We start from the raw sequence: 15573 nt of genomic DNA, 5'->3' as shown, positions 1-15573 counted from the left end.
TGTTAATTGATATATATATATATATATATATATGTATATACACATACACACACACATATATCTATATATACATACACCTATCAACCATAACATTATGACCACCCACGTAATATTGAGCAGGTCACCCTTTTGCCGCCAGAACAGCCTCTGGTATGCTGTGGTATCTGGCACCAAAATGTCAGTAGCAGACAGGCTTTTTTCCCTGAGTTTGTCGCACATTCACAGAACGCGATGGTGTGAACAGGGACTAAGTAGGGTAAACTGGGCGATAGCTGGAATATAAGAGTATACCTAAGGATCTGTAAATCCATTAGGGTCATGTGGACTTTTTGTGGGCCAATTAGAGTTTATGTATCTGGGACAGGATTTCCGAGATCCTTTCCAACCAGATTTTTTCCTTTTTCAACATTAGATTTGTATTGAAGAACTCACAAGCAAAAAGGTATACAAATCACCAAATACAAAAACAAGTCTAAATGATAAGTGGTTAGCAGTTCAGTATGAAGAACAATGACTTATAACCTTTCTCGCACTAAGCTAGGAAGCCGCCTTTGCAAGACATCACCAACGTGTGTAATCAATGTCGACAATAATATTATTCCTCAATGGCTTAGCATAAATTGCAAACCAATGGAAGACAATACAGCTTTTAAAGTTAACACCAGAACTAATATAAAACAAACCAAGCACAAACTAAGGGAATCATGTGACATACATGCAAAATTAGAGAGTAGGAGATGAGGAATAACCTGCAATCATACTGAAGCAAATCTTTTAGATAATTAAGCCAAGCATCAAATCTAAAATGAAGTTTCTGAGCATTCAGTCTATATGCTACTAATTTTTCGAAGGTACAATGAGATTGCACACGAGAGATAATCTCTTATATGGTGGGCGAGTAGTGTAGCCACAAATAGGAAATGCATCACTATGTATCTATAAATGGGAAGACAACTCATCACTCAGTTTATGTATGTATGTATGTATGTATGTATGTATGTATTTATTGTATGTGTACATACACACACATATAATATATATATTGAATTGAGCGATGAGTTAAAACAATATTAATCTCACCATTATAAACCAAGATGATTTTTTGCATACTTTGTTAAGGTATGTTGCTTTTACCATGTTCTTTGAAGAAATAAGATAGCAAGAACCAGGCAGCTAACTCCCCCTACCACCCTAATTCTTAGGATGTAATAGTTATCCACTTCTTCAGTGCAAACTGAAATCCCCTATAAATGATCTGGACAATAATCAGAGTCATGAAATGACTATATACCACTTACCCAAGTCTGAATTTATACTTTGAACAATAACCTTTGCCAGAGTGTCAATGTATATGAAAAAACGATGGACATGATCAAATATATCACTTTCCATGTTTAATGATTGTACTCTCTTTTCTAAATTTTCCAAAAGAAGAGTCATCTGCTTGCGAACAGGATTCATCTGAACTTCTTGGGGCTTCATAGTTAACTGGTCCAACAATGACTGCACAATGTTTCCTTTCAGCTCTGGCAAATAGAAAAAAAAAGCCCAAAACTATAAATAGTCCAACACCACAATTACAAATATTAAGTCTCTACACACTTTACATACATTTTCCTAACATTGTAAAAACATACAGAAAAGTAATTTACACAAATGACAAGTATCATAAGGGAGTCTACAGTATAGATAAAAATATGGCACATTAGTGTTAGCATCAATGGAAACAGTCATGCATATTAATGGAGCTACAATTCTGTATTCCGAAACCAAGCACACTGAGCGTACAACAAACTGAAAGACTATATTTACTAAGCTCCAAACTTTCTGCATTGATTTAGGCGATGCCCCTTTTTGGCTGATTAACAATGTAATCTTTCAGGATGTTTTAGATCCTCTCTTCTGGCTTTATACCTTTTTTTGAAATGGTTCGGAAACCCCCCTTCTATATATATATACCCTGTTTCCCCGAAAATAAGACCTACCCCGAAAATAAGACCTAGTACTATTATTGGGAATTGCTAAAATATAAGACCTACCCCGAAAATAAGACCTAGTTGTGACCATTCCCAGGGCCGGTGGTGGCATAAGGGGGAACTTGAAGAGCTGCGGGAGAGGCAGGAGAGAATCAGCGGTGCCAATGAAACTAGCGGTAGAGGAAGTGAGGTGGCTTCGGAGGGAGCAGAGCCGCATAAGCCGATGCCTCCTCTAGAGAGCCATCTCCTGTCACAGGCGGAGTCATACCAAATGCACTCCACCTGTGAGGAATCGATAGTGAAAGTGCGCTTTGCTCATTCTGGCCAGCGATTGGTTAGCAAATTTGGAAAGGTACGGCACCCCTGATCACCATATTTTTGTACATGAATAAGTGTGGATGGTTGTACATTAAAAATAAGATCTACCCTGAAAATAAGACCTAGTGTGTTTTTTTGAGCCAAAAAAAATATAAGACAGTGTCTTATTTTCGGGGAAACACGGTAGTTACGAGAAGCAGAAATGAAATATACATTATACAACTTGGTTGGTAAACACTCTTGTAAAGGGTTAGGCCATAAGAGTCAAAGATCAGTTTAGACGTGTTATTAGAATAACTGACTCAAAGATAAGAAGTCCAGGCACAATACTCAACAGAGTAGTGGAGAAGGAGAAGTGCAGAAAAGCAGCTAGCAGGATCATAATTGATAGAATTGAAAAATATGTCCTTCAGGAAACAATCTGAGTGACACAGGTTCCTAGGCAGGGAAAAAGCCAGTGGAAATTTGGAAAAGCACAGAGGGGAAAGAGACAGGTCACTCAGGTCCAGTAGATGGTAAAAAGAAGTTAGGGAAATCTTAGGGAAATCCCTATATCAATAAATTCCTCCCCTAGTAATAGAAATTTTTTCTTCTTCGAGGGGGAGACCTGTGATAGACTATTTGAAACTTGTTTTATAGTCAGCCGTACTCACAGTTGGTCGTCTCTTTCCCCTCTTTTTTTCAAAAAGAGGGGAAAGAGACGAGGGGGAAGGGGAAGGTCTGGAGGGAAGGGGAAGGTCTGGAGGACCCAGGAAACCAAGTGAAGGACTTTTTCCTCCTTAAAACACGGATATATGAAAGTCCATAACTACATCTTACTTGTACAGGAACGTGTCCCCTTCCTCTATCCATGGTGAATTACAGAGACTTCCTATGCCAATCACCAATTGATAGATAGTATCCATCAGACATCGGGATACCTATACAAGGAGTTGCCCTAATTGATCTAGTCTGTCCACACTCCAAATCATCGTTTGTCAAGGGGTTTAGCACTGATTATTATCAGGTGCTTTATTTGGGAGTATTCCCTTGTTTCTACAGGGATTGAACTTGGTCGTAGTATGTGTGGGGCCCATAGTGTGTATGAATGAGTGTTTGAGTGTCACGAACAACGTTGTTTCTTTTATTGTACAGTAAGAAGCGGAAGTGTTGTTGCAAAGAAATTGATGTTTTGTAATTAAGCCTATATTTTTATAAGATTTAATGGTCTCGGTCTGTTTAAGCAACCACTTTTTTGTGATCCTCACTTGGAACACTCCCCTATCTTTTTGCAGACCCACTCTCTCTATTTGTCCTGGTGCCTCTGGTATAGAACGTGATAACCCAAAATTTTACAATTTCCACAGATACAAATATAAAGGAAAAATCTGCCAATAATCAGTCACCACTTACAGTGGCAACTGTCTAAGAAGGGATGTTCCCTCGGATATGTCTCACAATAGTGACACAAAATGAAGGACAATGTCCCTAACGGGACAAAAAGCAAAAAAATAACCCAGCAGGGGTTCCACCAATCCCCAATTTAAAAAACAAATTGGCTTCACATACACTTTAAAGTGTCCAGGGGCTATGGAGCACAAACTCTCCAGACAGCTAATTCACTCCAATATAATGAACATAATAGATAGTTAAAATAAGTGGCACTATAAACCCCTAAGTGTAACTTCAAGGTGAATCTAAAAAATCTCCTGATATGCTGGATTACACATGTTTTTAATGTGAGTTTTATTGCATTGTTTCATTTTGGTATATGGTATATACCTCTATTTTTGAGTTTTAACCCTCTAGCTGATTTGAAAAATGTTCCGGAGGGCTTGGCAGCGAAAGGGTTAATGAAACAGGGCTCATCCAAAAGCAAGAGCATAAGAAGAAAGATCCTTTTCCATCGAGGGCTGGAAATGCCATTGAAGGTGTGTGGCATGGAACGAAGCTAGAAGTCTTTGGATCTGCATAAGCGCTTGTGACCTGATCTCATAAGAGAGTAAGGTTCTGTCAAAGAGGTGAGCGGCATATATTGTTTGAGCACGGGTGAAAGGAGCACTGGAGGATCATTAATTACACAAATAGACACAACTGTGGATATTTTATAGATATTTGAAGTAACACAAGATAACAGGATTTGTAAAAGGGAACTTGAGACATTGTAACACTAGGAAGGATGGGCAATTGATATAAATAACTGAATTTACAAATTTTTTGAGACTATGGAATATTTGTATAAGTTTGAAGGAATTGTCTATAGGACATCGTGTTTTTTGATAGTATTTCACAGATGATTTTGCACTGTATTTATATAGGAGATTTTATAGATTCCCCTTGAAGTTTAACTTGGGGGTTTATAGCACCACTTATTTTATCTATTACATTTGAAGGTTCATGTAACCCTATATGTGAGCAGCTGTAACTTTACACCCACTTATTATTGTTAAGAATTAGTGCAGAATGTATTTATATATAATAATGTGCGAGCTTGGTGGAGAAGATTCTGACAGAAGGCTGTGTGGTAACAGTGAAATGTATGCTGTGCTATGCAACAATTGTAATGTACTGAAACTGTCCTGCAGAATTTTCCCAGAAAAAATAATAATAATTCACTAATCAAAAGCTTCAACTACCTTTCATCAATTAAACATTACCAAGTTGCATGAATACTTAGACATACCAAAGCAATCGATCACAGATTTTAGCTGGAGAAGAATCTGTTCCAGTTCATAATCCAGGACGATATGGCAAACTAGGTAATCATCTTGGAGTACTGAATAACAGCTATGGAAAATCTCTGTGATGCTACACTTGAACAGGCTGCTTAGCTTCTCCTCTAAAATTGGGTTAGAATAAAAATATATATATTATAAAAATATATACACACACACCTCCAAATGGCAATTCAATACAGAAACAGTGAAAGAAAATTAATATTTGCAAGCCAGCTCACACTATCTATATCAAACATGTCATAGGTATCATACAATTTTACATTACCAGTGAATTGTTATGATTCAGCATAATACAATATGAATAAGTAACATTAGTGGCGGGACAAGATCCTGTGGCATCCAATGCAATGGTACCAAAGTGCTCGCACCCTGCGCTGACACCCTGCGCTGAGACAGGATTGCTGTAACTAGAATATGTAGAGATCTAAAGACACCACATTAATCTGCAACCACATCTTTCATTCATTAATTAAACAAAGCACCCTAATGTCACTGACAGACCTGCCCTGCAAACAACATTGGGCAGCTTCTTTCAGTGTCATCTCTAGGGCTGGACTGTCAATCTGACAGCCAGACTCTGCAGAGAGCAAAAGACCGCCAGCACAGAGGCAGAAGAGGTGTCATCCTCTACGTTCTAACAGTATAATCCATACAGTGCTTATACAAAGTTTTCATCGCCTTCAAAGTAGAGCATTAAATCGCAGTGAATTTAATTTTCTTGCCTGACAGTGGTTAGCATCACTTGGCTCTTTCTTGTCAAAGTGAAAACAGAAAAGTAACTTTAAAAAAAATCACAATAATAAAAAGAATTACCGTACCTTGATATTATATTTAATAGATGTACCTTTGGCAGAAGTTACAGACTTGAGTCTGTGAGGATAGACCACAGCAGGGCCTGCAATTGTTCCCCATTGTTCTTGGCAAAACTATTCCATCATATATGGGAATGGTAAGTGAACAGCCTTTTGTTTTTGGAAGTTCATGCAAGGAAACCAACAAAAGGAATTTTGCATGGAGGAGTAGTCAAGAGTCTATGCCAGTGACTGATGGGCAGTTATGCAAAACGCCCACAAGAAGAAATTTCTGCTAAAAGGGTTAATACCAACATTCTAAGCCAAGGGTGTACTTACTTTTCCCCCAAAGTACATTACATACATTTATATTTTTGTTAAAAATTGAAAAGGCAAATATTTCTTGTGTTTTTATTCAGGTACTGTATATCACCTTTATCTGCAGACACTAGTTAAAAAATGTCTAATGTTTGCTTGTTCGAGTATGTTAAATAAACTCAACAACTTCCATGTAATGTAATTACTTTTTCATGTGACTGCTGTATTAGTGACATTCATATACTTGCTTAAAGAAAAGGCCCCTTTACCTAATTCATTCTGTGCCTGAAGTACACTTGGGTAGTTTAGGAGTTTATTCATTTGCTGAAGAACAGCCTGGAAACCTTTAATACCTTCAGAATGTTCCATAACTATATCTGCTCTCCGACCTGCAAAACATACATAAGAAATTAATATACCCAAACATGCACAAATAACTACACAACATGCTCAATTCTTGAACTGATCTACACAAGATATATTCAAGCTTTGTCTCAGTACCTTAACATACAGAAACAATAAAAATCCCTCAGTGCCCTGGCATAGGGTTCCCAAGGTGGAAGTGATGGATGTCTTTGGTGTATTGCTCTTGTATACAAGCAGAAGAAAAAAAGAGCTGAAGAGATCATAAAAAACAAGATAGAAGTGCCACAACCTTGTGCGTTTTCTAAGTGACAACAGAGGACAGAAAAGAAGGGTCATGTAATATGCCAGCTTACTCCTCCCTTTCAGCCCTTACTCCTCCCTCACAGCCTCCTATTATGCTCCTAATTCCACCAAGCCTCCCTTTTTCAATTACCTTTTAAAAAATATTGCTAAACATCAGAAAGATGTGGTGTTCATCTGTGACAGCTCCAATTTAGGCCTCTACCCACATGAAGTCAAATCTAAAAAGACACCCTGACATACCCACAAAACTGTATATCCTTTAGAGATCCGATTAATTTATATTGAGGGAACTCATCCCAACTAAAAAGGACTATACATTCTATTGGCACCCACATGACTTGTTCTCAAGGATAGGTCATATATTTGTCCAGATCCCCTTCTTAACAGTCATAGGTAAATTACACAAATGATTCCCTGGTCGGACCAGGGATCAACTGTCTCTGTGAATATATCCTCACTCATCCCTTGACACCACCCTCACTGATACTTCTACTTGCATCACTGCACAATATATCTAAGAATATATCTACACTTTGGACACCTAGCATATCTCACTCTGTGGGAAGCCCATAAACTGTTAACAAAAGGTAAACTTATGCAAACGGCCTCTTGCCCTAAAGAGCACGCATTGACTAACTAGATGGTGAATTCCAGACCTGTGTTGACTCCCTTTAGAATGACCCCTCTCCATCCAATAAATATAAATTAGAACGAGCATGGCAAAACATTAGCCTTCAGCTAATGAATCAAACCAAGTTTTAACTCAATAAAACAAATCACAAATTTTACCTGAAAGCCAATAAACAAGAATCCCTCCTTGCCAATTCTTTAGACATTCACTAGGGATTCTGAATGGCCAAGGATACCCAAACTAGTAATCCCAGATTCTCAACATCTTTCATTCTCCACTATCTAAATGTTCTACTTCTACGGACTACTTGCCCAGTGACCTGGCTGACCAATGGTTTGTACAGCTAAATCTCTCTTCTCTACCTGAACACTAAGGGGAAGCCTCCTACAAACCAGTCACTGCCCAAGAAATATGATCATCTTTAAAAACCTATATACTGAAGAGACCTGGCCTGGACAGTTTTTCTGGCTCTTATTATAAACAATAATCCATATTTTGGCACCCCTATTGGATGAAGCATTTAATGTTATTCAGCAATGAAATACATTCAGACAAGAATCCCTGACTGCTTCCATCGGCATGATATTGAAGTGTAATACAGACAACTGAAACTGGGATAACTTTAGCCCTTTCTCCCTCATAAACCTAGACTTGAAAATCTTAGCCAAGATTCTGATTAAATTCTCTAATTGGTAGCCTGGTAGGCAAAGACAAAGTGGAATTTATTAAATCTTATCAAGCTACCAACAAAATAAACTAAAGCATTCTCTTGACTCACAAGGACAAACATAGGAGAGTACCTTCCATGCTGCCATCATTGGCTTTCAGAAAGGCCTTAGACTCAATTTATTGGCCTTACTTGTTCTACAAAATCATATAGATGGTGTTCTGGATCCCATTTTATCAATTGGATCTACTTTCTACTTATATGCCAAGTATTTCAGGAAGGCCTTCATGAAATATTCAGGATATAACTCTGCTCCCTTTAATATACTGATTGCTCACCTTTTTCCCAGTGAATGTGATATAACTTTTTCAGTTATTTAACATTCACTGAAACTAAGGGACTCCACCTTATTTTCAGGAGACCTTGTTCACAACATCAACCTCTCCAATCTTTTTTTTTAAACCCCTCCTTCACCCAAGGCTTTATTTCTGCTGAGCCCTTCACACAATGGACATGATCCGATATAACCCACCTATACAAATTCCAAGTCACTGAAGGTGTTCTATCCTTAAAGTACTTTTTTGAAAAATATGAAATCCCTAACAAACAATGTTTTTGATACTTTCAAATTAAAACTGTATTCCACATCTGAATAAATCATCCACCTTGTATGAGCCTTTTGCATTATTCATAGTTAAATGCAGGGATGGCCTTCACAGTCTTAACTGGATTTCTCTCCGTTATTCATCTCTTGACCTCTTTCCACAGCAGAAACTAGCTTTAAATATTTTCTAGATGGTATCTGGTCTCTGCCAAGATCCAAGGAAGGTTCAGTACATACCAGATGACCAGTGCAGGCTCAAGCATGTGCACATATTATGCTTAGTGGCCCTAGCTGTCACGTGCGAATGGATTAGCATAAAAAAACAAAAATCATCAGCACACTAACCAGTTACCCTGCAAAAAAACACATTACACTGTCCAACTATTAGGGTTAAAAACAGAGGCTTTAGTTACATATCTAAAACCTCTGTTTTTAACCCTAATAGTTAGACAGTGTAATTTTTTTTTTTTTTTTTTTACAGGCTAGCTGGTAAGTGTCCTGAGAGATTTTTGTTTTTGCACTGTATGAAGCCCTTCTATGTGCATCTTACTTTAAAAGCTAGTTATGAGTTGATGAGTGTGTTTACCATTTGTTTCACCTGTTGGATTAGCATTCATCCATGCAAGTATTAGCACTGATGCACACACACACACACACACACACACACATTAGCGTGCAGGAGCATGCGCATTAGCATATAAACTCGGTGCCAAATGGCCCTTTTAAACAGATGTGTGCCATGGACAGATTGTGGATTGACCTTCAGCTTGTTCTTCTTTCTGTGACCCGATTCATGATCTGGATTACCGGTGTATGACCTAGCTTGTCTTCTGACCCTTTTTTTGGATCTCTGCCTGCCCATTGTGACTTCGGCCTGCTTACTGGATTCTGCCTCGTCCCTCTCAATCTGGTTGCTACTTACCTTGGCTTGTGACCACAACTCTGCTCCTGGTTCCTGATTTGGTACTCTGCTGCTTGGCGGTTATCGACCTCAGCTTGTGACCCCAACTCTGCTCCTGGTTACTGATTTGCAACTCTGCTGCCTGAGTATTACAGACCTCCACTTGAGATGCCAACTACACACCTGTTACTTTCTTTGATACCCAAGTATTCTGGCGTTTGGTCCTGTAAACTCCAGTCATCTGGTCCACACAACCAAGCAACTACACAGATCCGGTCCAGCCTGCAAACACTTGCACTAATGCCACTTTGTGTCCTCACACTCCCTGTCACCACTTCCAGGGGTGTCAGTCAAGAGGTGCAAGAGGGGCCTGCTCAGCTCAGTCTGCACCCAGGTACAGAACACAAGATTTCTAGGTGTGTGCAGGGTTATCCTCTCAATGTTTTCACGGATGCTCACCTTCTGGCCTATATGGCGGCAATGCCTGGTAGTCCAGGGATTGTGTACGTGCATCTACCAACTGATAGCTATAATTCCTCCTCTGAATAAAGACCCAAGCAAAACACTACCAAAAAACAGTGTCAGTAACATCAGCTAAGTTAAAACTTTTGTTACACATTTTACCACCATTAAACAATATATCACTCTCCCCCATAATTATTACAAAGTGGGATGTTGTATTACCCACACCACAATTCATGAAAAATTACTAGTGAAAAGAAATAATACCATGGCCAAATTTTATAGGAACTCGGACACATGGGTAAAACTATACAAATTTCTGTTATTTTACACTTGCCCTAACAAAGTAGTGTCATTCAGTTATTCACTTATAATGTACATACCCTTTGCTTCAATGCTGGTAAGTAGGCGCCTCTCTGATGTCTCTAGTAGCTGTTTGCATGTTTTCCAAAGATGGGATTGAGTACAAGCCAAATCAAATGCTGCCATAGCTGCTGGACTCAACTCTTCTACTAAATTTTTCCATGTATCAGTTTTTTCTAAGCATGAATTTCTGCTCCAGACATCATCCTGTAATGTCGGTACTGAACATTCTGCAAGAGCAACTAGCTTGTCCGTTACATCAGATATAGAATAGAACACCATTCCTAAATCATAAAAAAAAATAACAATGGTGTAAATATTATGCAAATACATCCTAATAGTTATCTTTATAGTAGAGCTCTATTTTTATGTTTTAGACAGAACAGGTTAGGGTTAGAGTATACATCATTTTTAATTGTCCTTCCCCAGTTAAGGGAGATCTTCACTTGCTTCCAATCCCTTCGGATATCTGTCACTGGTTTGCAAAGGAGGCAAAGGGTAAATTCCCTAGCAGGGCCACAGACAACAGCAAAAATTTTGGGTCACAAATTGATGGATAACCACTGTGGTATATGAAAGCTCGATTAACAAAAAAAAATGTGTATACAGTTTTCATGTCTCTAAAGTCAAAATTCTCAATGCAAAAGATGAAAACAGACTTACCTGCACAAAAAAAAAAAAGACACTAATTACTTTTCCAGAGCCACCAGACGCCACACCAGTCAAGACAAACCCTTAGTTGAAAACAACATTTCTAGAAGTGTCAATCTCCTTGGTCATCCGCAGTTTTAACTGGATCCTTCCACCAACAGCCACAATGTGTGCTATAAAGATATGGAGATCAACAGAAGGAATTGGTGTGTGCTGCAGGAGAACCATGAAACGGGCACTCCCAGAAGTGTTGGTTTTTCCAGCACAATTCCCGTGGAGGAATTTTTCTCTTTAATGGAGCAGCACTCCGACAGTGCATGCAGTGGGAAAGGTAAGTATTTAGTCTTTCCTTTTGCAGATATGCTGGTTTTGTATTTTGGTTTAATGACGGGGTTGCTTTATTAGAAAAATGGAGGCAGAACACACCAGTCAATTTCAGAGGATTAAAAAAAAAAAAACAGATATTATCAATAACAATTCTCACAGAAACAGAGGAAAATATATAAAACAAAAAAACACTCGGTAAAAATTCAATTGAAAAACAAAACCGGTATAATGTATACATTTTTAGACCTTATATGATTAGGATCATATTAATTTCTTTTGTAAGGTCATAAAGGAGACTTAAATATGTTCACGTATCAATTTATCCATACTATATTGATACATTAAAAGAATTACAATGTGGGTGAATCAAACAAAAATATCTATACACCACATGCCTTTACAATTAAAGTAATTCCTGAATAAAATAGAATGGATCCTAAGCAATCCTCCTAATCCAAAAGGAAACTGCTTTGGGGGAGAGGGGGGGGGGTTGTCGCCCTCCATAGGATATTGTAGCATATGAATGGCAGCCACATCTATACATTTTATTTGATGTTGGCTTTGTTTCCCCCGAGATTACTAAACAATGACTACAGATTTTGTTACAATTTGAAAATTAGAGTTAGACTTACTGGTAATTCTATTTTCACGAGTATTTCCAGGACAGCACATACGAGAGCACCTCCTCCCACAGTAACAGGAAACCGTGGATATATTGAGGACTATTGGGGAATATTAAAGTGGAGGACCTTAGCTCCCCCCTTTGTGTAGGAACAACAGCCTTCCTACTACAACAATCTAGAGTCATGATGGTGCAGCTACTAACTCAAGGCACCCGTGGCAGCAAGAACTACGAGTTAGGGTGCTGCGCCTACCGAGAACATAACTACTGTACTCCAGGAATAGTTATGAGATAACTAAAACTTTAGGAATTGTTCTCAAACCAGCACTTGTAGCTGAAGGGGACTATAGTGGTACTGATAAGCATTGAGTCCACAAAGACATTCAGAGCGCTAGTAGTAATCAGTAGTGGTTGTATTGGCATGTGCATATATTAAAATACTCCAAACATAAAAAGGACATGTGCAGGGATTACAATGCAAGTAAGCAACCTTTGACATGCATATCAACTGGTTATACTAAGGTACCAAAATATGTGCTGTAGTGTAAGGACAAAGACACTACATATAAGCCCTACATTCTGCAACAATATAGACTTTCCATGGAAGTTAAACTTTGTGGTATAGGATCAATACCACCAAAACTGCTAGAGTACAAAGCATGTCATGTAAAGGCCTTATTGTTGTAACACTAACTAGCTGCACCCAAGTGCTGCTGCATCAGCACAAGTAACTGGTTACGTGTCCAAAACTTCTGAAACAACAGACTTACACCATTCTACGAAGAAATCAAGAAAGGTTAATTAATATGGGGTAAAATAGATACCACTAAGATTATATAGGAACATCACATAACATGTACCGTAAATGGCCTAGTGCAGCAAAATTAACTAGCTGCCATAATTGATGTACAGTAAGCTCACTATAACAACATGAACTGCCAGATCGATAATGTGGGAAGTCATGTAAGCTCCAACCTGTGGTACCCAACGAACACGAAAAGAGTGCATGAGCCCACCCCTAGACATGTGAAGTGTTGTCATATAAATAGGTTGAGAAAAGTGATGCATTGTAAGCACAAAAAAATAAATAAATGTCCTAGCATTCTGTTACAACATAGACTGCCACACTGATAACACAGGAAGTCATCTAAGAGACTAAACCTTGTGGCACAAAATGCAAGACACCCCAAAAGTGCATGAATCCCACACCATGTAAAGAGACATCCTCCAGCGAAGGGCAATTGATCAAGAAGCTTCTTGCAGGGGGGCTTCGCCAACCAACATTGCAGCTAAAGAAGCCGGCGTATGTGGGCCCACAACATGCCTATTCTAGAAATTGAGCGGAAAGAGCCCGCTAGTACATCTAAGCAGCAATGCAGGGCCACCGGGAACAGTTCCAGCTGTTTCAACACATCAGGATCCGTCTATTCATATCCTTGTAGTAAATTGACATGGTCTGAGTTGCATGGGCAGGCATGCAAGAGCAAATGGGATTAACGCTAGTCTTTTGGTCCTTAAAAACTGTGACATCTTTAACAAGGACTGCAAGGGTCTTGTTCAGGCAAGAAATATCAGGGTCCAGTGGGCTTCCCACTTCTTAAAAAAAGTAATCCTTAATAGGATACTAGTGGGCAAAATGTTAAGGGGAGAAAACATTTTAGGGGAATAGGGATAACCATGAAATACAAGCTGTAAGAGTGAGTAAACTGGAAACAAATAGCAAGTTTAAGCATTTTTGGGACCCCCAAACTGGCAACCTTCAGGGGGTTTAGGCAGGCATTCCTAACTGCAAACCAAGTCTACAAGAAGATAAATTTGCATTCTCAAAAGGAAAAAAACACACAAAATTCTTTAATTTTATGGAGCACGGGAACAAATAAAAGCTAAAAAAAAAAGTATGACCTGCAACAGGTAGCCAATATTCCATCTACTACTTTTTTTCTTCTGTCTGGAGTTCAGCTTTAAAGAAAAAATGCACCATAAATCAGTATGTTGGTGTAAACAAGATCAGTTAATACCAATGGATTTTGACAAATACACGCATTTCACCTGCACTGGAGAATGAATCAACGTGATTGAAACTTCTTATAGCCTGGGGAAGACTTCTCATACAATCAAAAATAATTTTGCTTCCTTATAAGTAATTACTAACCTGCGGCTGCTGCATTTCCTATTGCTTGTAAAGTAGAGCGACTATTGTTTGTTTTTCTGATGGTAGTCTCCGAACTCTGATTCTCAATCTTTTTTTCCACCTTTGCCAGTTCTCCTATGACTTCTTGATAACGCTCCATGAATGTTAATGCACCATAGCTTGGGTAAGATTGAAGATGAAACATTTGTGCCACCTGGAAAAAAAAAAGCAAGAACTAGTAAAAACACAATGGAAAGTGCAAAAATGTTCATACTTCTGCAATACAAAAGGTATAAACAACAAAATATATTTACTGATGTTTGCACAAAACTGTGAAACATTTGTGTTGGAAATACTTGTTGTGGAGATGACCAGAATCAGACAAGGAAGATTGGACACGGATTCAAACCTGCCATTTCTCTTATTGCAGATTAATGGCATATTTCAAGCATTAGGAATGACTTAGGGATTTCTTCACACAGCCTCAGTGACCATACACAGATGAAAATATTTCACATTCCATCTTAAGAACTAATAGTACCCTCAGAGAAGACTGTCTTATATGCAGCACAGAAAATTAATCTTGAAGGTAGTCGGCAGCCTTCAAAACAATTTGAAAAATGTTTCCAAAAGTAAAGCTCCAGTAAAAACATTTTCTCAGGTTTTTATTACTGTCTGTATTGCCTGTAAAGGATACTGTCCCTGAATTCCTGACCTACAGACATGATAGATTGTAGAAGAAAAGATCCTCAAAGTAAGGGCAATGCCAGCCTAAAGGCACGAAAACAAGAATATTTGAAACATTTCTCTCACCTCTTGCTCAGGTTTAACTGTGCAATTCTCTATTTTCACAGTAAACCAATTGGGATAAAATCCCTAAAAGGGTTCCGCAGCAGGAAAAGGAACAATAACACCTTTGTCCAGTAGGCTGAAGAGGGACTGAAGAAGGTCCGAAAGAGAGATTGGAAGCCAGAAAGCAAGGAGGGGGAAGGGAACAAAACTCCTGCATATAAACCTGAAATGCCTTCCTGATGCCTGGGTTCAAGAGGTAGTAAGATTCCCTAGTATCCACAAAAGCCAACAGGAGTCCCAGCATTTTAGAATTTGGGGATGCACCAACATGTTAAAGAGAGCTTCACAGCAGATTTCAAATGCCAGACTTTATGTGTAGATATGGCACCAGCCTTGGAATTCCTAAATGTTCAGATCGAGGGCATAAGGTAGCGAAAGAAGCACATCAGTAAAGGCAAGGATGGAGATGCTATACGAGCCTGATGCTTTGTCTTCTTAAGCTGGGAAAGATGGGTATGCAGCATAAGCACGTCTTATAAGCAAGTTTTGTTGTCGAAAATGTGCCAAAATTAGCCAAAATATGCACCAACAAGAAAACTGATGCAGAGCAGAAGAGAGGTTGTCTCCAGTACC

At 38.7% G+C, this 15573-nt stretch overlaps 1 protein-coding gene across 1 annotated transcript in view; it reads right to left on the bottom strand.

Moving 5' to 3' along the window:
* ZFYVE26 (zinc finger FYVE-type containing 26) overlaps positions 1-15573 on the bottom strand; it is a 101396-nt gene that overhangs the window by 58618 nt on the left and 27205 nt on the right. The window contains 5 exon segments of the mRNA XM_018567923.1: positions 1299-1526; positions 4957-5112; positions 6390-6509; positions 10438-10701; positions 14170-14362. Coding sequence (XP_018423425.1) covers positions 1299-1526; positions 4957-5112; positions 6390-6509; positions 10438-10701; positions 14170-14362 — 961 coding nt within the window.

Source organism: Nanorana parkeri, unplaced genomic scaffold (assembly GCF_000935625.1).
Source record: "Nanorana parkeri isolate BGI_ZX_2015 unplaced genomic scaffold, ASM93562v1 scaffold1116, whole genome shotgun sequence".
NCBI classification, from domain to species: Eukaryota; Metazoa; Chordata; class Amphibia; order Anura; family Dicroglossidae; genus Nanorana; species Nanorana parkeri.
The sequence above is the reverse complement of the archived record's forward strand: the minus strand, read 5'-3'. Positions and strand labels throughout refer to the sequence as shown.